This window comes from Vipera berus (genome assembly GCF_964194415.1).
Source record: "Vipera berus genome assembly, chromosome: 1".
Classification (NCBI taxonomy): Eukaryota; Metazoa; Chordata; class Lepidosauria; order Squamata; family Viperidae; genus Vipera; species Vipera berus.
In genome coordinates this window covers 1,833,986-1,861,320 of record NC_138202.1, presented here as the reverse complement: position 1 = coordinate 1,861,320, position 27,335 = coordinate 1,833,986, and the positions used below count along the sequence as shown (strand labels likewise).

General features: G+C 53.4%; 2 protein-coding genes across 2 annotated transcripts in view; one reads left to right on the top strand and one right to left on the bottom strand.

Moving 5' to 3' along the window:
• LOC308677033 (nicotinamide riboside kinase 2-like) overlaps window positions 1–27,335 on the bottom strand; it is an 828,951-nt gene that overhangs the window by 356,552 nt on the left and 445,064 nt on the right. The gene's annotated exons all lie outside the window — the stretch shown is intronic.
• ACSBG2 (acyl-CoA synthetase bubblegum family member 2) overlaps window positions 3,010–27,335 on the top strand; it is a 45,222-nt gene continuing 20,896 nt past the window's right edge. Inside the window, exons 1-5 of the mRNA XM_081314661.1 lie at window positions 3,010–3,114; window positions 15,913–16,074; window positions 23,119–23,174; window positions 24,519–24,760; window positions 24,960–25,048. Of these exons, the coding sequence (XP_081170787.1) occupies window positions 15,983–16,074; window positions 23,119–23,174; window positions 24,519–24,760; window positions 24,960–25,048 (479 nt within the window). The 5' untranslated portion in view covers window positions 3,010–3,114; window positions 15,913–15,982. The remainder of the gene's footprint in view (window positions 3,115–15,912; window positions 16,075–23,118; window positions 23,175–24,518; window positions 24,761–24,959; window positions 25,049–27,335) is intronic.

Sequence of the window (27,335 nt, the reverse complement as noted above, 5' to 3'; positions counted from 1 at the left end):
TCCAAAAAGCTTTGACTTTTTTACAAGTCCACCATATATGAAAATATGTTGCATCCTCACAACCACACCTCCAACATTTAGGCTGGCAGTTCGGATACATACTTGCTAATTTTTTAGGGTCTAAGTGCCACCTATAAAACATTTTATAAAAATCCTCTCTTAAATTTTGGGCCTGTGTAAATTTTACGTTTCTAACCCAAATCTTTTCCCAAGTGTCCATTGTTATAACTTCTTGAAAGTTCTGGGCCCACTTTATCATACAATCTTTAACAAGTTCCGTTTCTGAATCAATTTCTATCAATGCATTATATATCCTTTTTATATGTGCTTGGCCTTGATCTCTAATTTGTTTTACCAAATTTCCATCAATCATCGAAAAGCCAACTTTCTGATCCTCTTTCCATCTTGCCTGTAACTGCCCATACTGAAACCAGGTTTGCACAATCTTTTCTTCTTTTAAAATATTATATGGCTTTAATTGAAGTGAACTTCAAACTGAAACACAAAATAACTATTTGCGTTTTGACTGCAATTGAGCCCAAAATTTCTGTGGTTAAGGGAGACATTCGTTAAAGAAGGAGTTTTGCCATAATTTACGACCTTTCCTGCCACAGTTCTTAAGCGAATCACTGCGGTTTTTAAGCCAATCTGGCTTCCCCTGTTGACTGCTTGTCAAGTTATATAAAAGGGGATCACGTGACCGCAGGTCATTGCAACTGTCATAAGTCTGAGGCATCGACATTTGGATCACATGAGCACGGGGATGCTGAAATGGCAGAGGGAGAAGCAACCTGGAATTAAGGAGAAAGTTCCTGACAGCGAGGACAATTAACCAGTGGAACAGCTGGCCACCAGAAGTTGTGGGCGCTCCGTCACTGGAGATTTTCAAGAAGAGGCTGGACAGCCACTTGTCCGAGATGGTATAGGTCCTCCTGCTCGAGTTGGGGGGCTGGACTAGAAGACCTCCAAGGTCCCTTCCAGCTGTATTCTATTTTAAGTCGGGGACTACCTGTATAACAGTATTACAAAGACCATGTGATTGTTCTTACCTTGCAATTCTTCTGAGGGGCTGGGAAGGGGGTCTACGTGGTGGCAGAAAGCCAAAAAAGACGGGTTTGGGCCTGCTGCCCCCAGCTCCTTCAGCCCATCGAGCGCCCGGCGCTGGCAGCCTTCCCTTCCCTTGGGGGATCCACCCACTCGATCCAAAAGCCAACACAGTCCTGGGTTGTATAAACAGAGGCATAGAATCAAGTTCACGTGAAGTCTTAGTACTGCAAGGACACACCTGGAATACCTGCATCCAGTTTTGTCACCAGGTTACAAAAAAAGATGTTGAGACTTTGGGAAATGTGCAGAGAAGAGCAACCTAGAACTAAGGAGAAACTTCCTGACAATGAGGACAATTAACCAGTGGAACAACCTGCCTCCAGAGGTGGTGAATGCTCCAACACTGGAAGTCTTTAAGAAGAGACTGGACGGCCATTTGCCTGAAATGGTGGAGGCTTTCTGGCCTAAGCAGGGGGTTGGACTAGATGACCTCCAAGGTCCCTTCCAACATTATTATTATTATCATTATTATTATTATTGTTGTTGTTGTTGTTGTTGTTGTTAAAGGATGATTATAAGACCCGGAGACTAAAACATACAAAGAATGGCTGTGGGACCTGGGTTTGGCTAGTCTAGCGAAAAGAAGGACTAGCACAGACCCGATAGCAGCGTTCCAATATCTCAGGGGCTGCCCCAAAGAAGAGTGGGTCACGTTATTCACCAAAGGCCCTGAAGGCAGAACGAGAAACAACTGACCAAAGAGAGTTAGAAACTGACCAAAGAGAGAAGCAACCTGGAATTAAGGAGAAACTTCCTAACAGGGAGGACAATTAACCAGTGGCACTATCTGCCTCCAGAAGTTGTGGGGACTTTGTCACTGGAGGCCTTTAAGAAGAGACCGGACAGCCCTTTTGTCTGAAATGGCGCAGCGTTTCCTGCCTGAGCAGGGGGTTGGACTAGAAGACCTTGAAGGCTCCCTTCCAGCTCCGTTCCGATTGATTGGCTGGCTGGAAGAACACAGCCGCGGGCGGCGCTTCAGGTCACGCCATTCACAAAAAGGCGCCAGGCTCTATGCGGCGGGGAAGGCTTCCTACGACAGCCCCTCTGTGTGTGTGTGTGTACACGACAGCTTCTGTCTGTGTGTGTGTGTGTGTGTGTGTGTGTGTATGACAGCTTCTGTGTGTGTGTGTGTATGACAGCTTCTCTGTGTGTGTGTGTGTGTGTGACAGCTTCTGTGTGTGTGTGTGTGTGTGTGTGTACACGACAGCTTCTGTCTGTGTGTGTGTGTGTATGACAGCTTCTGTGTGTGTGTGTGTGTACACGACAGCTTCTGTCTGTCTGTGTGTGTGTGTGTGTGTGTATGACAGCTTCTCTGTGTGTGTGTGTGTGTGTGACAGCTTCTGTGTGTGTGTGTGTGTGTGTGTACACGACAGCTTCTGTCTGTGTGTGTGTGTGTATGACAGCTTCTGTGTGTGTGTGTGTGTACACGACAGCTTCTGTCTGTCTGTGTGTGTGTGTGTGTGTGTATGACAGCTTCTGTGTGTGTGTGTGTACACGACAGCTTCTGTCTGTCTGTGTGTGTGTGTGTGTGTGTATGACAGCTTCTGTGTGTGTGTGTGTGTGTGTTGGGGGGGGAGATAGCCCCACGTGGTTTCCCCCCCCACTCCGCTCCCCCCCCTTCCCGCGACCTTCCGAAAGGCGGGGCGGGGCGGGGGGGGGCTTTCTAGCTCCCGCCTGATGCGACCGGCCCGACCCGCGCGACTCCCCCGGAGGGGCGCCCCTCCCCTCCCTTCCCGCCCTCGCCACGTGACCCGCTGCTCCCATCCCTCCCTCCCTCCCTCCCTCCCTCCCTTCAGGCCTCGGGGCGGGCGGGAGGTGAACGACCGCGGGTGAACTAAGGCGGGGAGGGCGCGCGCTCTCTCCGCGCCCCACTGCGCCCCCGCCCCGCCCCCCCAGGCCCCGCCCCTCTCGCCCCGCCCCTCCCGCCCTTTAAATAGAGGCCCGGCTGGGCGGGAGGGGCGGCGGCGGCGCTCAGTCCAGGCGCGGCGGAGACGGAGACGGAGCCAGGTGAGAGCCCGGCGGGACGGGACGGGACGGGCCGGGACGGGCGCTTCTCGGGGCGGCCGGGCTGGGAGAGGGAGGGAGGGAGGGAGAGGAGGGGGGGCGCTGGACGGGGCTGCCCTCTTTGCCTCCCCTCCTCCTCCTCCTCCTCCTCCTCCTCCGTGGGCGCCGCTGCTTCTGCCCGGCTCCGAGGCGCCCCTGCTCGGGGGAGACCCGCCCCTCGCTCCGTCCGACCCCCCCCTCCGCCCCGCAGGCTCTGGGTCTCCCCGGCCTCCGCCAACCCGGCGCCCGCCGGCCTTCGGAGCTGGGGAGGGAGGCGGCCAAGGGGCTGCGGGACTCGGCTTGTTCGGCGGACGGAAGCGGAGCCGGCGCTGCCCGTCAATGCGAGGAGGAGGAGGAGGAGGAGGAGGAGGAGGAGGAGGAGGAGGAGGAGGAGGAGGAGGAAGAGGAGGAGGAAGAGGAGGAGGAAGAGGAGGAGGAGGAGGAGGAGGAGGAGGAGGAGGAGGAGGAGGAGGAAGAGGAGGAGGAAGAGGAGGAGGAAGAGGAAGAGGAAGAGGAAGAGGAAGAGGAAGAGGAAGAGGAAGAGGAAGAGGAGGAGGAGGAGGAAAGTGGCTAATTGGGGGGGGCGTTCATTAAGCCCCCCCCTCCTCCTCCTCCTCCTCCAAGCGGTTTGGTTTTATTTCTTTATGCCTGTCTCGCCTTTATCGTGTTGACGTGTCAGGGAGACACCCGCCCGAGGCATTTCCCTTCCTTCCTTCCTTCCTCTTTCCCCTCCGCCCCCCCCCCACTACCACAGCCCTGCCAGGTGGGACGGGCTGCTCCAAAGTCCCCCCAGCCATCTTTCCTGGCTAAGGTGGGACTAGAACTCCCCGTCTCCCGGTGTGGTCATTCCAGAGTCACCCAGCCGCCTTAAGAACAGAATGACCGAGTCGGGAGGGAGCTTGGAGGTCCTCTAGTCCGACCCTCTGCTCAGGCAGGAGACCCCTAGACCTGTTTCAGACATTGAAATGCTTGTGAAATCTCTCTTCTTCTTTAAAAAAAAAAAACCGTTCGTGGCTGAGTGAGGACTAGAAACTCGCCTCCTCCTCTTGAGCATCCCAAAGTCACCCTGTGGCTTTCCTCCCTCAGGAGGAACTAGAACTCACCGTCTCCTGGGGTTTGGCCCGCCCCGGAGTCACCCATCTGCCTTCCGCATCTTAAGGCAGGACTAGAACTCGCCGTCTCCTGGTGATCATCCCAAAGCTGACCCAGCCACCATTCATGGCTAAGGCAGGACTAGAACATTCCGATCATTCCGCCGGGGCCTGAAGACCTGGCTCTTTGAGCTCTCGGGCCCAGGCTGAGGAGAAAATTTTAACTGGGGTTTTTAGTGTACAGGGTGAATTTAATGCTTTTTAACTGGTTTTAACTTTTGTATGGTTTGATTTTTAATTCCCTGTAAACCGCCCTGAGTCCTCAGGGAAAGGGCGGTATACAAATGCAACTAAAATAAATAAAAATAAAAATAGAACTCCCTGTCTCCTGCTCTCCGCCCTGGTGCCTTAACCACTAGGCCAAGTAGGGCAATTTTGGGGGGGCTGCAGAACTCTTCCTGATTTTGGGGGGGGGCGGGTTCGGGGGGAGCAGAATATTCTTCCCCGGACCTCGTTTGAGGGGGACGCCCTCCTGTTTGCCCCAGAGCCGGTGCTGCTCTGACCCGATGGAAGGAGGTGGGCAGGAGCTGCTGGGACCCCTTGCTGGACCCCTGCCCGCTCAGAACCCCTTCAGAATCCGAACAGAGCTGGAAGGGACCCTGGAGGTCTTCTAGTCCAGCCCCCTGCTCAAGCAGGAGACCCCAGTCCATTCCAGACAAGGGGCTGTCCGGTCTCTTCTTAAAAGCAGGGAGGGGGCACCCATGATTTTTTTGGGGGGGGGCAAGCTTGCCCCCCTCCCCAGGGGTTCCTTTCTTCACTCCAGAGTGGTGGTGGTGGGGACGGCTCTTGGAGCATCTGTGGATTTCATCATCCCGCCGCTCCTTCAAACAGCCCTCCCGGAAGGGCACTCGGTCTGGGGATGATGGGAGTTGGTGTCCGTCCCATCTGGAGCACTTGCCAGCCCTCCAGGACAGACTGGAGGAAGTGAACTCTGCCCGGTTGCCAGGGGCTACCGATGCGAATCTCGCTAGGCTGGTTGACCCGCCCCTCCGCTCTGATGCCCAGTAAATGGGGAGCCTCCCCCCCCGCCAGCCTCTCCTAATCCCCTTCTCCCCTTCCCTTCCCCGACCCCAAGGGAAGTTTCACCCTTCCCTTCTAATTTATCTGTAGAGGACCTTGTGCCTTTCAGATTGACACCCTGTGTGCAGAGGGAGCCTCACAAAATAAGTAGGGGACACCCCCCCGAAAATTGGGAGCAAGGAGGGGGGGTGTCCAGGGACTCCCCCTCCTTCCCTACTTGTAGACATTCAAAAGCGGAAGCTTTGGGGGAGAAGGGCAGAATTAAAACTCAGTGGGGAGATCTTTCCTTGGGCATTGTTTCCAGCAATTAAACAAAACAAGTCCCATCACACACACACACACACACACACCGTTTGCTGTTTGTTTACATCATTTTCTCCTTGCATATCCTTGTGTACTCGCACATGGCTCGGTGAGCGAGCAGTGCCGTGACTTAAGCGGATCGTTCTCATTTTTGCCCGAGCCGTTTCCTCATTTCAAACAATGCCACAATTGATTGACTGCAACGGTTGGTTATACAATCGCACATGTGTGTGTGTGGGGGGGGGTTGTTTAACTGCGACAACCGGGAAGTTCTTCGCCCGCAGGCAGAGAGAAGCGGGCCGGGCCCCAAAGGGCTGTGTCCCACGGGGCAGGATGGCCCAATCGATACGGCAGGAATTCCCAAGGGAAAGAGAAACTGGGTGTGCCTCGTGCAACAACAATGCGGGTACCACAACTGAGCCCCCCCAAATTTTTGTCGCGAGTGAAATTTGCCCCCATTTTGTGACCTTCCTTGCCACAATTGTTAAGCGAATCGCTTCGGTTAAGTCAGTAACGTGGTTGTTAAGTGAAACTGGCGTCCCCCATTGACGCTGCTTGTCAGAAAGGGGAGGGGGGAAATCACGTGAGCCTGGCCCACTGCAGCCGTCGTGAAGACGAGTCGCTCGCCCAGCGTCCGGATTTTGATCACATGACCCTGGGGGAAACGTTGCAGCAGCCGTCTGTGTGAAAAAACAAGTCATCGGTCACTTTTTTCCTAGTGCCGTCGTAACTTCGAACTTCAGTCGCTAAACGTAACTCGGGGACTGCCTGTATTCTGTGGCCATTAATGTGGGTTCCTGGTGGGGCACACGCGGGTGCAACCTCTGCGCCCAGGCATGAAGATGTTCGGGCCCAGGAGCGGCAGACCGCTCGTGGGGAGGGGGCGCTGGTTCTCTAAAGACCCCTTTGAAAGCAACCCCTTCCTCCCGGTGGGTCTTCTCCTTCTGCTAGCCAGTAAGCCCCCCGTTCCGTCCCATGCGTGGCATCTGGGACGAAGAGGTGACCGAAGTCCTGGGACCGGCACCTGCCATGCACGCCCCCTGGTCGAGACCCCCGCCCCTAGATCCTGCAGCCCCTCGCTGTGGGCACTTTTCCTTTCTCCCTCTCCTGGTGGCCTCCTTTCTGCAAGACGTCTCCAGTATCCCCCAATCTGGGGTCCCGGGAGCTCTCTGAGCTGGGCTGGTTGACGTGCAGACGTTTCACGACCCAACTAGGGAACGTCATCAGTGCCGGAAGGGAGTTGTGGGGTTGGCTTTCCCTTTGTATACTGGCGGGTTACCCTGTCGGTGTTGGTGGGAACAGTGGTGGGTTTTTTTTTTCTCCCCTCTTGGCAGTCCCTTGGTTTGGCTATTGCTTATCTGTTTGTCTGGGATTAATCCCCGCTTATCTGTCTTTTCCTTTGAGTCCTGGGTGTTCTCTCCGCTTGGCTAATTGATTGCCTGCCTCTCGTTCCCCAACTATGTAACCTGATCAGTGCCGGAAGGGAATAAATCATAAATAAATCATCTTTTGCATCTCTAACCTGTTTCGGTTGCCCCAGATCCGCCCCACCTTTAATGAAATATCTCTGGCGTCTGCTCCTCCTCGCTCTTTGGCATACGGATTTCTCAGTGAAATAGTTCCCGCTTCCCCTTAAAAAAGCAGAAAGGCGTTAGTTCCATACACTGTAGAGTTCTAGGGCCGGGAGGGCCCTTGAGACCATCCAATCCACCCCTCTGGTTGCTCAGGGTGGGAATCCGAATTGAAGCCTGCCCGCCCGGCCTCTGCTTAAACTATCACCTCTGTTGAGACTCTAAGCAACCACGACGCAGGCAGTCCTCGACTTAGGACCATTTTTCACACTTAACGACCATTGCAGCATCGCCCATGCTCACGTGATTTACATTTGGATGCTAGACAGCTGACTCGTATTTATGATGGTTGCAGCGTCCCCGGGGGAGTGGCTCCCTTAAAAACCGCAGCGGTTCAATTAACAGTGGCAAGGTCGGTCGTAAAATGGGGCAAAACTCACTCGACATGTGCCTCGCTTAGCCACAGAAATGTTGGGCTCCATTATGGTCGTAAGGCGAGGACTAGGCGTACTTTGATTTGGGCTTGAAAGTAGGTTTTTCTCCTGACTTTCTGTCCCTGAAGTCCACTAAGATGTATCCTTTCACACACACCCCGTGGGAAAGAAGGGGGGGGTCTCCTGACCTGCATAGGTTTCGGGGGGGGGCTGCCCTACCCCCTCCCCAATCTTCTCCTTTCCTTCCATCTCTCTTGGTTGCTGCAGGGGATCAACGAGCACAACTGTAATGGAAATTACGTTACTGAGTAAAACGTTCGTTCAGGGAGCTCTGCCCCATTTTACGACCGACCTTGCCACGGTTCTTGAGCAGATATCGCAGATGTTAAGTTAGTGGCACGGTCGTTAAGTGAATCTGGCTCCCCCGGTTGACTTTGCCTGTCAGAAGGTCGCAAAAGGGGGAATCACGTGATCCCGGGACGCTGCGGCCGTCATAGATAGGAACCAGACCCCCCCCCAGCGAAGCTGCAACGGGCGTAAGGGGGATAAATGGTCCTAAGTCACTTTTTCTGGTGCCGTTGTAACTTTGAACGGTCACTACATGAACCGTTTTAAGTTGAAGGCTATATGTACTTTTCTGGACAATTCTGTTGCCCTCGGTGCTCACCCCCCTGCCCCGTTTGCTTAAAACGCTGACGGGAAGGTCTGTTTCTCGGATTAGTGCCACGTTAAGAGCCGTGGTGGTGGTGCCGTGGTTAGAATACAGCATGGCAGGCTGATTCTGCCCGCTGCCAGGAGTTCAATCCGCTCACCGGCTCAAGGTTGACTCAGCCTTCCGTCCTTCCGAGGTGGGTAAAATGAGGACCCAGATGGTTGGGGGCAAATAGGCTGACTCTGTAAACCGCTTAGAGAGGGCCGTAAAAGTGCTGTGAAGCGGTATACAAGTCTTAAGTGCTGTTGCTATTCTCTCCCTCCTTCCCTCCCTCCCTCTCTCCTCCTTTCGCGCCCTTTTCTTTCTACCTTTCTTTTCTTTCCCTCTACTCTCTCCTTCCTTCCCTTCTTTTTCTCGAACATTTTATTCTTTCTCTCCTGCCCCCTCCGTCTCTTCTTTCCCTTCTCTCTTTCTCTCCCTCTTCTTTCCTTCCTCCCTCCCTTTTCTTTCTCCTTTTCTTTCTTTCTCCCTTCCTTCCTTCTCTGGTAAGAGCCCTGGTGGCGCACCATTGCAGGCTGACTCTGCCCACTGCCGGCAGTTCGATCTGAACCGGCTCAAGGTTGACTCAGCCTTCCGAGGTTGGTAAAATGAGGGCCCAGATGGTTGGGGGGCAAAGAGGCTGACTCTGTAAACTGCTTAGAGAGAGGGCTGTGGAAGCGCTGACAAGCAGCATATAAGTCTTAAGGGCTGTCGCTGGGTTCCCTTCCTCTCTCGGTTGCCTTTCCGGTCCTGCTCTTGCTTGGCGTGGAAGCCACGTCAGCCTGCTGCTCAGAGCAGGGAGACGGGGCCACACGCTCCTCCTGCCCCCGGGGCTGGGTGGGTGCCTGCCTGGCATATGTCCCTGAATCCTCCACCCCGCCTCCGCCCCCAGGCTATTGGTGAAAGGGCACTGCACCCTCCTCCACACATCTGCCTGCTAGCTCCCCTCCTCCTCTGCTTTGCTAACCCCCTTTGTGCAGAAAACCGTCTAGGGACGATCTGCCCCGTGACGATGCTTGGATGTTGCCGCTCCGCCTGCCCATTGGTTGAGGAGGGTTGGATGACTCCACAGCAGGTGTAGCCCTGGCTGCATTGAGCAACAGGCGGCTCTAATTAGAGACGGAGGAGGGGGAGGGGGTTTCACGCCAGCCCAAATCCTCCCTGGGAAACTTAGCTGCCTGCCAGGAAGCTGCTACAGCCCTTCTCTGCAGCGCCAGTCTGGTGGGGTGGGTGGGGTGGGGGTATGCCTCTCGGCTTCGCATTAAAATTGGTATTAAATTCATTCTGGAAAGAGTGCAGAGAAGAGCAGCACAGATGGTTAGGGGGATGGAGGCTAAAACATACGAAGAGCGAAGAGCGGTTGCAGGAATTGGGTTTGGCTAGTCCGGAGAAAAGGAGGAGTGGCTTGTGTGTGTGGGGGGACACATGATAGCAACGTTCCGATATTTGAGGGGCTGCCCCAAAGAACGGTTGGTGGTGGGGTGGTGGCTGTCAGCCTATTTTCCAAAGCACCAGAAGGCAGGACAAGAAGCAACGAGCGGAAACTAATCAAAGAGAGAAGCAAGCTGGAATTAAGGAGAAAGTTCCTGACAGTGGGAACAAGTAACCAGTGGAACAGCTTGCCACTGGAAGTTGTACATGCTCCCACACTGGAAGTTTTCCAGAAAAGATCGGACAGCTACTTACTTACTGGTCTGGAATGGGATACGGTCTCTTGCTTGATCAGGGGGTTGGACTAGAAGACCTCCAAGGTCCCTTCCAACTCTGTCATTCTGTTAAAGTAGCAAAGGGGTGGCCGGGGGGGGGGAAGAGGGCAGAAGGAGAGCCCTGCTCCAGCAATTAAAGCAGCTGCTTCAGACTTTTCTGTTTGCAAAAAGCATCTGCTCTGCTCAGCGGGGCAGCTGGCTTCTGCCATCTCTGGCTAGAGGTCTCCCCCCCCTGCTCGGAGTCCGTTGGGGGGTGGGGAGGCTGTCAGCAACTCCGGGCAGCTTGCAAAAATGATATACAAGCAATAAAAAATATGAGCTCCCCCCCCCCTCGGTGATAACAATCGGATGAGCCGCTTGATGGGGCTCCCTCCCACTCTGGGGTCCCCATCCCCGTTGGCAAAAGCAGGACTTCAGGGCTTTGGGAAAGACTGTGAAAGTGGGGGCCAGTCTTGCCCCTGCAGGGGTGGTGTTCTAAGGGGAGGGGGCCACCACAGAGAAGACCCCCCCCTTCTTGGTCCCGCTTAGGAGAGGGGACCCGTAGCATCCCCTGCCTCCAGTATAGGTTGGGTGGAAGTAAGTGGGGAAAGGTGGTCTTTCGAGTAACACGGAGGGAGCCATCACAGAGAAGACCCTCCCCCTTGGTCCCTCTATATCAGGGGGTCTTCAGACTCGGCCCTTTTATGACTTGTGGACTTCCACTCCCAGCATTCCTCAGCCAGGCACATGTGCCTGGCTGAGGAATGCTGGGAGTGGAAGTCCACAAGTCATAAAAGGGCCCAGTTTGAAGACCCCTGCTCTGTTATGGACATCCTTAGGAGAGGGGACCCACGACATCTCCTGCTTCCTCCGATCCAGTGGGCTGGGTGGAGGTAACCACGAAGAGGGTCCTTCAGATCACCTGGTCGGTCCCAAGCCATGTCAGGCCTTAAAGGTGACCGCAGCACCTTGAAGGGGACCTGGAGGCAAATTAGCCGCCAGTGCAGTTCCTGTAGGACAGACGACACCTGCGCATATCTGGGTCTGCCCCAAACCATGAGGTCGTCTGCATGTTGCCGAGTTTAGGATGTTTGGTATTTTTTTTTTTTTTTGCAAGCTGGCTTTCCTCCATAAAGTAGTCGGATTCACCCTCCCTGTCTGTGTGCACCAGAGAGCGCATGTTTTGCAAAAGTCAAGAAGTCTTCCGGAAGAGTATAAATGGAGAAAGGCACCTCATGTTTCCTGGAAGATGGGGTGGGTGTGCTTGGGGGGGGGGCTTTGAGCCCCACCTTCAGTGAGAGGGGGAAAGGGGGGCTCTGGGAGATGATCTGAACCTGGCCTCTTTGCTGTTGCAGCCTTAAAGAGCGTGTGAAAACCCGTGCAGATTGGGGCTGTGTCGGATAAGCAGCTGTCTTCTGCACTTGTGGCCTTCATCAACGTCTGATGTATGAGTAGTGTAGTGTAGAGTAGAGTAAAAGTAGAATAGAGGAATAGAATGGAGTGGAGTGGAATAGGAATAGAATAGAATAGAATAGAATAGAATAGAATAGAATAGAATAGAATAGAATAGAATAGAATAGAAAATATGGAATAGAATAGAATAGAATAGAATAGAATAGGATAGAATAGAATAGAATAGAATAGAATAGAATAGAATAGAATAGAATAGAATAGAATAGAATAGAATAGAATAGAATAGCATATGGAATAAACGGAATGGAATGGAATGGAATATAGGATAGGATAGGATAGGATAGGATAGGATAGGATAGGATATGGAATAAATGGAATAGAATGGAATGGAATGGAATATGGAATAGAATATGGAATAAATGGAATAGAATAGAATATGGAATAAATGGAAATAGAATAGAACAGAATAGAATCTGGAAGGGACCTTGGAGGTCTTCTAGTCCAGCCCCCTGCTCAAGCAGGACAACCTATACCATCTCAGACAAGTGACTGTCCAGTCTCCTCTTAAAAACCTCCGTGGGAAACGGACTTTTTAGCCCTCTCTTTCCTAGCCAGAGTTTTGCACGAGGCAAAGGGGGCTCCTGCCCATGGCTGAGATCTTTTGTTTCTGGGAGAGGCAGCATTTATTTTGACTTTTGGAAGCCTGGTTGAAAAATATTTTCCAGCCCTGGTTCTGATTCTGGCTGGTTCACTAGCTGCTCCTAGCCTTTTTCTGTTCCTTTAAACTGGGATTGCTGGATTAGCCGCAGTTCTCTCACATAACAACACGCTAAGCTCTAAATCATGGTTTGTCAGGCACCCGGTCAGGTTGCTGTTGTACGCACACTGCGTTCAAGCCAGAATCTGCGAGAGGCCAGCTGCTGCCTCTTTTAAGATTAATCTAAGGACAGAATTGCTAGCGTAGAATGATACGGGTGCCTGAGCTTGTCTGAATGGACAAATTCTGAATTGTCTGGAATGGTAGAGAGGCTCTTTCTGCAAAGGGTTGGACTAGAAGACCTCGAAGATCCCTTACAGCTCTGTTACTCATTTATTCTTCTGGGCTAAAATCTCGGGCCGATTCCTCTCTGCTGGCACGAACTAATGTTTGTCAGAAGTCTGGGGATTCTTCCCCCGCCAGGGTGCAATTCAAACGCTAGATTCAAGGATAAGCTGGAGGATTGCTAAAAATATCCGACTCTTGCGTTAGCGCTTTGGCTGGCAGGAAAGTCACTTCTTTCTCAAGTTCCTCTGGGAAAACAAAACCTTTGACCTGCTTGGGTGTCTTTTTTCTGCACGTGGAAGGGCCCAGCTGACATGAGGGCAAGTGGCGCAATGTGTGACAGAGGCAGGACAGGCAAACAATTTCTCTGTGGTTTCACCACCTTGATGGGGCAGGAGAGTGGAGTGGGGTGGAATGGAATAGAATAGAAAATATGGAAGATAGATAATGTAGAATATAGATAATATAGAATAATGATAACGGAATGGAATGGAATAGAATAATGGAAAATAAAACAATGGAAAATTAGAATAGAATTAGAATAGAATAGAATAAGGAATAGATAATTAGAATTAGAATTATTAGAATAGAATAGAATAGAATAGAATAGAATAGAATAGAATAGAATAGAATAGAATAGAATAGAATAGAATAGAATAATGGAAAATAAAAGAGAATGGAAAATTAGAATAGAATAGAATAAGGAATAGAATAGAATAAGGAATAGAATAAAATAGAGAATAGAATAAGGAATAGAATAGATTATAGAATAGAATATGGAATAGAATAGAATATAGAATAGAATAAGGAATAGAATAGAATATAGAATAGAATAAGGAATAGAATAAAATAGAGAATAGAATAAGGAATAGAATAGAATAGAATATGGAATAGAATAGAATATAGACTAGAATAAGGAATAGAATAGAATAGATGAGAATAGATGGAAGGGTCCTTGGAGGTCATCTAGTCCAACCCCCTGCTCAAGCAGGAGAACTTATACCATCTCAGACAAATGGTTGTCCAGTCTCTTCTTAAAGACCTCCAGTGTTGAAGCACCCACAACATCTGAAGGCAACTTTTATTCCAAATGGTTAATTGTTCTCACGGTCAGCAAATTCCTCCTTAGTTCCAGGTTGCTTCTGTCCTTGGACTGGTGTCCATCCGTGGCTTCTGGCCCTGCCCTAGGTTGCTGTTCCTCCACCGTGGAAGCTTTCAAACTTCGACTCCCAGAATTCCCCAGGCACCAGGGCACCATGTTTACTCTTAAGCATGCCATAAAATCGGTGGTTCTCAACCCGTAGCCCCAGAATTCCCCAGCCAGCCTGGGGCAAATGACTAATGAATGGCTTCATTAGTGCAAGGCTGATTGTGCTGTGCAAGCCACATGTGTGCCGATCGTCATCCTTTGGAAAGAAGCCTTCGTTGATCTTTTCTCCTGGTAGAAGGTGACTCAGGGGACCCCTTAGCTGTCTTTGGCTGTTCTCTTGGGAATTGGGGAGGGGGGCACAGAAGTAATTCCACAAGGGGAACCTTAGCAGTTTTTCTTCTGATCCTTTTGGGCTGGCCGGGATTACTGCCCTATCTCTCCGTTTTATTTTGGTCTGTTTGTTTGTGTTGGCCTTTTCGATCGCTGAGATAACTGCCGGTCACTTTGACTGGACCCCTTGTTTGCCATCTAAAGGGAAATGGCTCCGGTTCAAATTTTAAGTGGGGAAGGCTCTCTCTCTCTCTCTCTCTCTCTCTCTCTCTCTCTCTCTCTCTCTCTCTCTCTCTCTCTCTCTCTCTCTCTCTCTCCTCTCTCTCTCACTCTCTCTCTCTCTCTCTGTGTGTGTGTGTGTGTGTGTACTGTGGCTGCTTTGCATGTAGAATACTTTTCGCCTGAGGGTCAAAACAGAGAATTGGGAGCAGGGGAGGGTGAAGAAGTGAATTATAACAGCACAAGATAGTTTGGAAAATTGAACCTCCTCTGTCCAAGAGCAGTCTACCGATGAACAACCAGGAATGTGTTCCCAAAGGTGCTTTTTTTCCAAGAGGCAATTGGACTTCCTTGTTTTTCCTTGGAAGACGTTTCGCTTCCCATCCCAGAAGCTTCTTCAGTTCTGACCGGATGGCGGGGAAGGGAAGGATTTATACTCCTTGCAGAAAGCCGGACACTTGCCTTATTTTAGAGGGTCGTTGAGGCCACCTGGAAGTTTGTTTGTCTGTGCACTCTGGGTCACCTGAGTGGTGCAAAGGGGGTGTGGAGCCTTCTGCCCTGGGTCCCTTCACCATTGCAGACGGGCGCAGGCTGTTGGGGATGAGTCCGTGTTGTCTGCATTGTAAACGGTTCCTGGAAGCGCCAGGATCAGCGCCAGGATCCAGCTGGAGCTCGGCACCGATCCTGGCCCTTCTGCTGAGCCCAGAAGAAGCGCCCATCAGCTGGAATGTGGCAGCATCTCCAGGGTCTTGTGATTTACATTCAGATGCATGGCAAATGATTCGTATTTATGACGGTCACAGTATCCCAGGGTCATGTGAAGTGACCAAAACCTGCTGCAACCACCCAGCAGACGAGGGGGGGGGGAATAAAAACCAAACACCCACCCCACCCCACCCCCGCTGCCAATCCTCAACAGAAACGCTCACAACAATGAAAACCTCGGACAGGAGGAAGAGCGCCGCCAGGTGGCAGGCAGGTGTCTTGCTCGGCTGTGGCTTGGGGGGCACTTTTTTCAGTGCCATTGTAACTTCGAACAGTCAGTAAGCGAACTGTTCTAAGTCGAGGACTACCTGTACTTCATCACTTTTTTCCTTTTTTTTTTTTTTGGTCATCCAAGTTTTTGACCCCTTGCTAGGCGACTGGTGGTCCTGGGATGTTGCCCTGTCCTAAAAGGGGTAGGATGGGTGAAAAGGTTGAAAAGCCCTGGATTAGGGGACTGGCTTGCCGTCAGAAGTTGTGGGTGCTTCATCTGGAGACTTTTAAGAAGAGATTGAATAGCCATTCGTCTGTAATGGGATAGAGTCTCCTGCTTGAGCGGGGGGTTGGACTAGAAGACCTCTGAGGTCCCTTCTATCTCTGTGATTTGGGTATTCTGACGGTGGACTAAAGTCTCTGCTGCATGGTAAGAATCATGAAGGGATTTTCCATTCAGAGGCTTGGGGAATGGGAAGAAGGGGTGGTGGTGGTGAACTTTTCATTTATTTTGAGAAGGACAGTTTGGGGGGGCACCTTAAGGGGCATCTAGTCCAGCCTTCGCCAGCTATCTGCGACTGCAGAGCTGGGGGATGAAGGGATTAAAACGCCGGCCCGTGAGGAGCCGCTTTGCAAAAGCAACCGGTTTCCCATCTAGAAAGGGTGAATATTTATAACTTCATTTTTTTCCCCTCTTCCTGCCGGTGTGTGGCTTCCCGCACGCCCGGAAGCGAGACGCTGACGCTAAGACGGTGCCTCTTTGAATTTCTCCATTCAGGCGAAGCCTTTTTTGCCCTTGCAAGTGCTTAAAGAGACGGTCGAAGGGCCTCGTTTACCCGCCGGGCAAGATGGCGGCAGCAGCAGCCGTAGCAACGCTTCCCTTCCCCGAACCGACCAGCGTCTCGCTCAACGACATTTCGGTGGCCGCCTCTTCACCCAGGTGGGTGAACGTTTGTCCTTTCTTCCGGGGGAGGGGGGGGCAGTCCAGTGCTTCCTGTCTGCCCCCTCCCAAGGGGGAGACACATCTTTACTACTGGGGGGGGTTGGGGGCCATTATTATTTAGGGGGGGAGTTTTATCCCCCGCATCAGGAACCCGCTCGGTGGAGATTCGGTAAAACAAGGGTGAGCTTGTTTTGAACTGACCATCCTGGTTTTCTATCGTGGCTTGCTCAAACCATGCTTCACCCTACATGTGTCAGGCACGCACAACCAAACCCACACGGGGTGCAGCTCAAGCCACAAACAGTCCTCAGCCTGCAACAGCTCGTTTAGTGGCTGAAGTTACAGTGGCGCTGAAAAACAGAGACTGACAGCCATTTCTCACACTGAACGACCGTGGCAGCATCCCCACGGTCGAATATTCAGTCAGCTTGGCAACTGTATGACGGTCGCAGGTGTCCCAGAGGGCCACCTGATCCCCTCTTGCCACCTTTCTCTGACCAGCCACGTCCGTGGGGAAAAAAAACCCCAGATTCGCTTAACAACCCTGACAATGGCAGCGATTCATTTAACAACCGCGGGAAGAAAGTTGGTGAAATGGGGCAAAACTCTTGCTCGGTAATAGAAACGTTGGGCTCAATTTTGGTCATAATTAGGGGACTACCTGTACAGGTAGTCATTAGTGCAAGAAGGGAGTGGGGCTTGCGGAGAAGAGGAGGAGGAGGAGGAGGAGGAGGAGGAGGAGGAGGAAGAAGGCTGTAGAGTCCTTGGCGCTCTCTTTTCTTCCAGACGTTTCATGACCCAACTAAGGAACATCATCAGTGCTACAAGGGAGTGGGGTTTGCAGAGAGGAGGAAGAGGAGGGGGAGGGAGGAAGAAGAGAAGGGAGGGAAAAGAGGAAGAAAGAGGACTGTGGGGTCCTCGGGGCTCTCTGAGCTGGGCTGGTTGACGTTCAGACGTTTCACGACCCAACTAGGGAACGTCATGAGTGCCGGAAGGGAGTTGTGGGGTTGGCTGTCCCTTTGTATACTGGCAGGTTACCCTGTCGGTGTTGGTGGGAACAGTGGTTTGTTTGTTTTTCTTTTCCCTCTTGGCAGTCCCTTGGTTTTGCTATTGCTTATCTGTTTGTCTGGGATTAATCCCCGCTTATCTGTCCTTTGCTTTGAGTCCTGGGTGTATTTTTATATATGCCCTGTTCACCGCCCTGAGTCCTTCGGAAGAAGGGCGGTATACAAATATAATAAACTTAAACTTAAACTCTCTGCTTGGCTGATTGATTGCCTGCCTCTCATTGCCCAACTACGTAACCCGATCAGTGCCGGAAGGGAATAAATCATAAATAAATCATCTTTTGCATCTCTAACCCATTTTGGTTGCCCCAGATCTGTCCCACCTTTAGTGAAATATCTCTGGCGTCCGCTCCTCGCTCTTTGGCATACGGATTTCAAAGGATTTCAAAATGGAGCAGAATTCACACGGCTGTCTCGCTTAGCAATGGGAAGTTTCAGCTCAATTGTCCTCGGGCGAGGTCTATTATCTGTAACGAGGATCCTCCGTAGGGCTGGATTTGGGGATCCCGGTGCTCGAGTGTGGACTTTGGGAGCTTGGGGTGGGGTAGCACGGGGAGGCCTTAACAGCCCATCTCTGTGGGAGCAACGAGGGTCCTGGTGTAACCTTGGAAACGCTGACGCTGATACCAGCTGAAGAATAGCCAACAGGTATCATTTAGTGCCTCCCCTCAGCTTGGCAGGCAGGTGGGGTGCAGAAAAAGTCCAGTTGGACGTGAGACACCTCCCTTTATGCCAGCCAGCAAAGGGGGAGGGCTAAATGTCTATGGAGATTCTCAGTCATCCAGGTCAAGCTTGTCCCAAAGGGGCCTTTTTTTCAGGACGCAATTGGACTTCTATGTTTTTCCTTTGAAGACATTTTGCTTCTCATCCCGGAAGCTTCTTCAGCTCTGACTGGATGGTGGGGAAGGGGAGGATTTATACTCCTTGCAGACAGCCGGTCATTTGCATCGTTGAGGCCACCTGGAGGTTTGTCTGTGTCCTGAAGGTCACCTGAGGGGTGCAAATGGGTGTGGAGCCTCCTTGGAACTGCTGAAGGGACTCTTTTGTGGACTGGAGATAGAAGATGTCATATTCCCTCCCCCTCCTCCGCTCCAAGTGGCCTCAACGACTCTCCAAAAGGAGGCAAATGACCAGCTCTCTGCAAGGAGTATAAATCCTTCCGTTCCCCACCATCCAGTCAAAGCAGAAGAAGCTTCTTGGATGAGAAGGGAAACATCTTCAAAGCAAAACAAAGTCTAGTTGCCTCATGAAAAAAGCACCTTTGGAAAGGGGGGGGGCTTTTTCCAGGTTGGGCAATTTTGTGCACCCCCATGCCAGCTGCCCCTTCTTTCCCCATAGGTACCTTTCTCCATTGGGGGGGTGGGGGGGGAGGAATGGGTCTTTCTACAGACTAAACTGCCTTGGCAGAAATGCTGGGTATTGGTGTGTGTGTGTGTGTGTGTGTGTGTGTGTGTGTGTGTGTGTGTGTGTGTGTGTGACTTTCTGCTTTTGCTCCACCTGCTCAAAACAAGGGGTCTCACCGATGTGGGAGGCTGCCCCCTACAAGACAAGAGAGGTTCAATGCTGGCTGTTCTCCCTCCGTCCTTCCCCCTCCCTGTTTACGCTGCAGGCAAGGGTGCTTTGCCAAGGAGGTGGGCCCGGGTGGCAGAGTCGTGGGAAAGCAAGGGCAGGATTTGGGCACAGTTACGCCACAGCTCCACGTGTTCCAGCTGGCTCCGCTGGACATGTCTGTGGTTTGTGGCTTTTCAGAAGAAAGCTTCTGAACGGTTAGGGTTTTCTAACAAAGGCTGGGGCGCGGCAGCCGAGGTGGCCAGCCCTGTCATTTGGGGTAACGGCCTCCAGTGAAAATCCTGTGGCAACCCAGCATTTGCGGCTTGTGAATTGCAGGGCGGTGCCTCGGCGAGGAGGAACCGGCGAGACGTAGGGAGACGGATCTGCAGCTATCCGTGGGAGCCAGTTAGCCTCCGTGGCTTACGTGGGGAAAGGGGCTTGGAGACCACCTGGCACACCCCCAGGCTTTTGCCGAGCCCTGTCTTATTTCGCAAATGCCTGCTCCGTGCCGGGGTCAAGCCAACTTTCAAAGCCGGCTGGCGAGACCCATGGTGCTTGGCTAGAGAAGACCCAGCGGTTCTTTCAGAAGGGGAGGGGGGTGGGTGTCGGGCATCCCTCCCTACCTCAGTTTGTGCCCCTTTGGCGTCCCAGCCGGAACCCAAAGACTCGGAGAAGTGTCTCCTTTAAGCCACGTTGGCTCATTTCCTTTCTCTGTCCTACGCTGGAGGTTTTCAAGCCCGTCTCTCTGGGGGAACAGGCCAAGCGAGGAGCCATTTGCTGGCCTTTCTGTTCAGATCTCTCAAGATCCGTGCGGAACCACTGGGCAAATAAAACGCTTGGCTGTTGGGATTATGCCTGACCAAGCTAGGGAGGGTGGAGTTAAACCTCTGGACCAGAAGCCCAGATTAAGCCCTGTTCCTGCATCCGGTTCTCTTCACCACATTACAAAAAAAGATGTGGAGACTTTGGAAAAAGCGCAGAGAAAAGCAACTAGGGCAGGGGTAGGCAACCTCGGCTCTTTTATGACTCATGGACTCCAACTCCCAGAATTCCTGAGGCAGCTACGCTGCCTCAGGAATTCTGGAAGTTGAAGTCCATGAGTCATAAAAGAGCCGAGGTTGCCTACCCCTGAACTAGGGTGATCCAAGGCCTGGAGACTTAAAACATACGAAGAACGGCTGCAGGACTTGAGTTTGGCCAGTCTAGAGCAAAGACGGACTGGGAGTGGGGGGGGGGACATTTATAGCAGTATTCCAGTATTTGAGGGGCTGCCACCAAGAAGAGGGGGGGGTCAACCTACTCTCCAAACCACCAGAGGGCAGGAGAAGAAGCAACGGATGGAAACTAGTCAAGGAGAGAAGCAACCTGGAACTAAGGAGAAAGTTCCTAACAGCGAGGATGATTAACCAGTGGAACAGCTGGCCACCAGAAGTTGTGGGCGCTCCATCCCTGGAGGTTTTGAAGAAGAGACCGGACAGTCACTTGTCTGAGACGGTGTAGGCTCTCCTGCTTGAGCAAGGGGGCTGGACTGGAAGACCTCCAAGGTCCCTTTCCAGATCTATTCTGAATTGAATTTTCCTAATTGTCACCTGAAAGCCACTACTCTGGGTTGGAAGAGGAGCAATACTCCTGGCCTGGGAAACAAGTCTTGCTTCTTGCTTTAGTTCTTTTTTCTATCCTGGTCGGCCGGAAAGTCCCTTCCTTCCAGCTGCTATTATGGGTTGCACCTCACTCCCTTTCTCCTTCCTACAAACTCCTTGCTCTTTCGGCTTCCTGCCTCGGAGTTTCTCTTCATCTTCAGCTCAGCTGAAGCTGTCCCCCCCCCCCCCGCTTTTAACCGAAAAGGCACAGAGTATTTTTCCGGAGAAACTTCTCCAGATTCCTTCCTTTCCTTTGGCTTCTGTCCCAGGAGATCCTTGCAAAGGGCTTTCCGTGTGCTTTGTTGACAGGAACTCGTGCCCAGATCGCGCTAGGTGTCACAGAATCGGGGGGAATCCCGGAATGATAATAACGAACCGTTTGCGGAACCCCGGTTTTTCGCTAGCTGGGTTTGCGGCGAGGAGGGGCGCCCCCGATTAACCAGGGCAGAGCTGAAAGACGGGATGTAAAGCAAATTCAACGTGGATTGGGCCCGTCTGTGCAATTAGATTTCAAGAAGAGACAAGGGGGGGGGGAGGATGGACGGGAAGAAGGAAGGGGAGGGGGGGAGGAAGAGGAAGGAGGGAGATGGGAGGGAGGGAGCGAAGAAGGAAGGGAAAAGGAGAAAAGGAAGGAGGTGAAAGGGAGGGAGGAAGGCCTGGTCTGAATGGGCTCCGAAGTGGCATGATTTCAGTGGGGGAACTCGTACCCGGGAGCCTTGAAGAAGCCGTGAATGCCGCATTGAAGAAGTGGGTTCGGGATCCCTTGCCCACGGCAGAAGCGGAGCCGCTCCCTGCGTGCCGGCTTGGCCTGCTGTCGCCCAGGGCAACCCACGCCCACCCTCTCCCTGGCACGGGCAGAACCCCTGGCCCTGGCGCGGCGGGTGAGGTCACAAGCGGCCCTTCTGGAACCCCGGGCTGGGCAGAAGCGGCAGCAGCCACTCGCTGCAAGGGGCAGCCTCCTGCCTGGGGGCGGGGAGCGGGTGCCCTTTGGGGGGCCGGGGGTCTCTCCGGAAGACCCCTCCTCGCAGCCCCCACCAAGGCCAACGCCAAGAGATGCGCCATAACAAGGGGGACCCCATTGGGCGACCTGCGGCGGGAGAGGAATATCTGAGCAGGTGCCAGGTGTGTCCCTGGGGGATTGTGTTTGCGTGGCGGAGGGAGAAGGCGGACTGCCACTCTCCAGTCCAGAGAGGGCAGAAAGTGGGGCTTTTGTGTGTGTGTGTGTGTGTGTGTGTGTGTGGAGGGGTGTCATTCCTCCCCTGAGGCTGGGGGCAAGGGGACAGTGGCTTGCCTCGGGGGGGGGGCAGAGTTCTCCCCTGGCGTCTGGGTCAGGACACCCCCCCCAGACCCAGAGGCGCCATTCCAGAGTCTCCGCTCCAAGTCGGACAGTTGAGAGACGGTCCTAATGGAATGACAAAGTTGGAAGGGACCTCAGAGGCCATCTAGTCCGACCCCCTCCTCAAGCTGGAGACCCTCTTCCAAGTCCAGACAAGTGGCTGTCCAGTCTCTTCTTGAGAAGCCTCCAGGGATGGAGCACCCACAAGCTCTGGAGGCAAGCGCCTCCACTGATCCATTATTAGCCCAGGGCTTTTCAACCTTCTCACCCATCCTACCCCTTTTAGGATAGGGCAGCATCCGAGGACCACCAGTCGCCTAGCAAGGGGTCAAAAACTTGATGACCAAAAAAAAAAAAAAAACAGGGAAGGGGGGGAAGTACAGATAGTCCTCGACTTACAACAGTTCGCTTACTGACTGTTCGAAGTTACAATGGCACTGAAAAAAGCGCCCCACCCCAAGCCACAGCCAAGCAAGACATCTGCCTGCCCGCCCGGCAGCGCTCTTCCTCCTGTCCGAGGTTTTCATTGTTGTGAGCATTTCTGTTGAGGATTGGCAGCAGGGGTGGGGTGAGGGGGGGTGTTCAGTTTTTATTTCCCCCCCCCTCTGCTGTGTGGTTGCAGCAGGTTTTGGTCACTTCACATGACCCTGGGACACTGTGACCGTCATAAATATGAATCAGTTGCCAAGCATCTGAATGTAAATCACAAGACCCTGGAGATGTCGCAACGTTCCAGCTGATCGGCGCTTCTTCAGGGCTCAGCAGAAGCACCAGGATCGGTACTGAGCTCCAGCTGGATCCTGGCGCTGATCCTGGCGCTTCCGCTGAGCCCCGACAGCCCTGCAGCTCCAGCCGCCTCTCGCTCAGGCTTGTGCGGTGCTGACACCGGTTCAGGTCATTCCCCTCCCCCGCTACCACTTTTCTAGGATGGTCGCGTACCGCCTGCCAGGTGCCGATGTACCACAGGTGGTACCCGTACCACTGGTGGAAAAGCCCTGCATTAGCAGAATGACAGTGTTGGAAGGGACCATTGGAGGTCTTCTAGTCCAGCCCCCCTGCCCAGGCACGAAACCTTATCCCATTCCAGACAAATGGTTGTCCAGTCTCTTATTAAAAATGTCCAGTGAGGAAGCACCCACAACCTCTGGAGGAGAACTGTCCACTGATTCATCGTTCCCACTTTTGGGGGTGCCCCTCTGCATCCCCCCCCTCCAAATAGCCCTGCCCCAGCCCTGGCGGCTTGCAGGTGGACCAGGCGAGGCTGGATCCTGAGCTAGCCATCCGGAGAAGCCTTTATCCCAGTTTGGAGACACGGCGCCCTGAAGAGTGGGGGGATTCTTGTCATTTGGGAGGGGGCAAATTAAGCTGGGAACTCGGGACGGACTCATCCCGGGGACACAGGGAAAAATCCAAATTTCTTTTTGTTCCTGACTTTCTCTCTCTGCAGCCCTAAGAAACCGCAGCCTGTCAAGGAGCCGGAAGCCGAGATGTCGAAAGGCCAAGGTAGGAAAATGGGGGGAAAGGAGACCACCAGGAGATCCAGGCGTGCCCGGCAGGCACGGTTTAGCACAGTGCGCCTCAGCCTTAGCCACCTTTACTCACAGTAAGCACAGGCAGTCCTCGACGCGCGGCCACAATGGAGCCGGGAATTTTTGTCGCTAAGCGAGACATTTGCTAAGTGAGCTTTCTTCCCATTCTGCGACTTTTCTCACCCCCTTCGTCGAGCGAACACGGCAGTTGTGCAGTTTGTAACACGGTGGCCGTGTGAACCTGGCTCCCCCACTGATTTCGCTTTGCAGAAGGTCGGGGGGGGGGAAAGGGGGTCGCCCGATGCCGGGACTCTTGTGACCGTCATAAACAGGAGCCAATTGCCAAGTGTCTCACTTTTGATCACGTGGGGGGGAGGGGAATGCCGCAACGGTGGTTAAGTGTGAAAAACGGTCATGAATCGCTTTTTTTCCGCTGCCGTTGTAACTGAAGGGTCACTAAACAAGCTGTTGTAAGTCGAGGACCGCTTGTAAAGGGGACGAAACACTTGGGAAGAAGGGAGAGAAGCTGTCGGGCTGGGATTGAGGCCCCCCCTACTTAATTTAGTAGACCGAGGGTACCCTGCCGACTTGGGGGGGGGCTGTGGGGAATTGAGGCCGGGCCGCCTTCAGTCACCCCAAGACTTACTTTTGTGATGGAGCAAAGCTGCCTTCCGGGTTCCTGCTGCAAGCGCTCCTTCCTTCTGCACCATGAGGACTGGCGCCTTGCCCTTCCGTTTTGAGGGGAAGGGCCGTCGCTCGGCACAGCAGATGGTCTTTCTAGCTGGAAGGTCCCCTCCAGGCTCCCTCCCCAGGAAGGCAGCAGGAGGTTGGGAAATTAGAACATGGAACGTACGGGTAGTCCTCGACTTAACAACGCTTCGTTTACTGACCGAAGTTACAACAGGAGTTAAAAAAAAAAAGAGTTACAAGCGTTTTTCCACACTTAACGACCGTGGCAGCAATCCCACCCCCCACCCACCCACCGTGGTCACGTCGTCAAAATCCAGACGCTTGGCAACTGACTCCTATTTACGATGGTCGCAGCATGCCGGGGGGTGTGTGTTTCACGTGATTCCCCTCCTGCGCCCTCCTGACACGCAACCCGATTCGCTTAACAACCGTCTCACTAATTTAGCAACTGTAGCGATTCGCTTAACGACCGTGGCCAGAGAGGTGGTAAAAACGGGGCGAAATCCGCTTAGCTCCTTACATTCGGGGCTCCGTTGCTGAGCGAGGACTGGCCCGTCACGGGGTGGGGAGGAACCGCTCTGGAAGCCGTCACAGAGCAGGACAGGCCCTCCTTCCGGTCCCCCTGCAGGGCCGGCCCCTGGGGCTGGGGGCCTGTGGACCACCAAGCGCGACGGAGAGGTCAAGCTGCGGCTGGACGAGAGCGGCATCGGCGCCCAGCACCCCATCACCGTCCACGAACTCTTCCTGGCCTCGGTGGAGAAATACGGCGACTTCCCGGCGCTGGCTTGGAAGAAGAAGGGCCGCTGGTCCAAGCTGACTTTCCGGCAGTACTACGGCGAGTGCCGCAAGGCCGCCAAGAGCTTCCTCAAGGTCTGCGGTGATTGGGGGGGGGAGGTTTCCGCACTGCGCCGCTTTCAGTGCACAACAGCCCTGCGAGGGAGGGAGGGAGGGCGGCTGCAGCGTGGCACCAAAGGTGGCCGGCTTTGGGGCTTGGGGGGGGCTCAGCGGTGGTGAGGGGAAGCCCCCCCCAGGAGGGGGTCCGGCTGACCTCTCTGCCCTCCTCCCACAGCTGGGCTTGGCGCGGTTCAACAGCGTTTGCATCCTGGGCTTCAACTCGATGGAGTGGTTCCTGGCCGACATCGGCGCCATCTTTGCTGGGTAAGGGGCAGGAAACCCCCCCCCCCGGCCCCTCCTCTGGGAAAAGGAAGAGAGTGTGGGGGGGTCCCCACCTGGAGAGGTTTTCCTGGCTTGCCCAAAGCCCGGGGTTCGAACCCAGCTCCTCCTTCCCTCCCTCCTTGCTGCTCTTCTCTTTTAGGTTTTGGGTCAGTGCAAAGGGGAGGGGGTCTCAGCCCCAGTCTTCGAAGGGGAGCCCCCCCTCCCACCACCGCCTCAGTGTCCCCTTTGAGCTGGTTCAGCTTACTCTCAGGCGTACGGTCTTACCAGTTGCTCTATGGCAGGGGTAGGCAACCTCGGCTCTTTTATGACTCCTGGACTTCAACTCCCAGAATTCCTGAGCCAGCATGGGGGAACTATGGCCCCCTCATGACTCGTGGACTTCAACTCCCAGAATTCCTGAGCCAGCATAGCATAGCATAGCTATGCATAGCATAGCATAGCTGGCTCAGGGATTCTGGGAGTTGAAGTCCATGAGTCATAAAAGAGCCGAGGTTGCCTACCCCTGCTCTATGGCAACTGGTTGCTTTTCAATCTGCTGCTTGGTTGGCGACCGAGTTTTGGGTGTAGCGGCCCTGTGACTTCAGTTTAGCAGCTCCAAATAAAGGAGAATATCTGTAGCTCCCGGCTGACACGGGGTGTGTGTGTCCCTGGTGCGCCCTGAGCTGGGTGGTTTCCTTGCAGACGTTTCAGGACCCAACTAGGTAGCCTCATCAATGCAAACCCCTTTCTAGCCCTGATGATGTGACCTAGTTGGGTCATGAGATGTTCCAAGAAAACCACCAAGCTCAGAGAGCACCAAGGACCCTACGGTTCTCCTCCTCCTTCTCCTCCTCCTCCTCCTCCTCCTCCTCCTCCTCCTCCTCCTCCTCCTCCTCCTTCTCCTCCTCCTCCCCGCCCTTCTAGCCCTGATGATGTGACCTAGTTGGGTCATGTGACGTCTGCCAGAAGACCGCCCCCCCCAGCTCAAGGACCCCTCGATTGAGCAGCAATTTTGGAGGGGTTGTCTGCAGTCATTAAACGTTAACAAATTAAACGTTAACTTTGCTAACTAAAAAACAGGCTGGCTCCTGCTGGCTCTTTGGTTTCTTCCTGGCCTAAGTGCGCTCGTCAAGTCTCTTGTGTGGAAGGAGGGGCCGCGTCTGTGTTCACACAACCTCCCACACCGGGAGCCCCAAGGTTGACTCTGGCTGTCGGCCTTTTTCCTTAGGGCTGCAGGAGCTCTGAAGGCAGGCCAAGGGTGGGCTTTGGGGGTGGCGAGGAGCAGGCGCAGCTGTCTGCTTTCTGCCCCATCTCCAAGTCACCCACCGCCTTCAAAGGGACTGAGCTGCCTTTTAACACAATTTGCGACTCAGAAACGCTGCTCTCGGACACCTTGGAAGGTGCTTTTGCGAGAGGCGACTGGACCTCCTTGTTTTTCCTTGAAGACGTTTCGCTTCTCATCCCAGAAGCTTCTTCAGCTCTGACTGGATAGTGGAGAAATGGAAGGATTTATATTCCTTGCAGAAAAACTGGTCATTTGCCTTCTTTCTGAGAGTCGTTGAGGCCACTTGGAGGTTTGTCTGTGCCCTCGGGGTCACCTGAGCGGGGCAAATGGGGGTGGAGCCTCCTTGGAACAACACAGTCCTTTCAGCAGTTCCAAGGCGGCTCGACAGCCATTTGCACCCCTCAGGTGACCCCGAGGACACAGACAAACCTCCAAGTGGCCTCAACGACTCTCAGAAAGAAGGCAAACGACCAGCTGTCTGCAAGGAGTATAAATCCTTCCATTTCCCACCATTCAGAAGCTGAAGAAGCTTCTGGGATGAGAAGCGAAACGTCTTCGAAGAAAAACAAGGAGGTCCAGTTGCCCCTCGAAAAAGCCCCTTTGGATGACGGAGAGTCTGCATAGACTTCCACGCAAGGTGCCCTTTATTCTGCCCTATGGGGTTGCCCAAAGCCTTAGGGGTGGGGGCTTCGTTTCTGGATGTGGCTTTTCAGCAGGAGGTGGCTCGCAGCGGCGTTCAAAAGTTTGGGGACCCACAAACTACCTCCTGTGTTGGAAGACCCCCTTCCGGAAGGAGAGAAGGGGTCCTGGGGGCAAAGGAGCAGGGCCTGGCTTGTTGGGTTAGTGGGAAGCTGCCCCAAGCGGGCAGGGGGGGCTTTCATTGGCATTGCGTAGGATGCAGTGGTCTTCGTCCCGGTGCTTTTTTGTGTGCGACAATTAGCCATGGTTTTCCTCGTCCTGCAAGCCGCTCCGTAAGTCTTCAAGGGGCGCTTGGGAAGCCGTGTG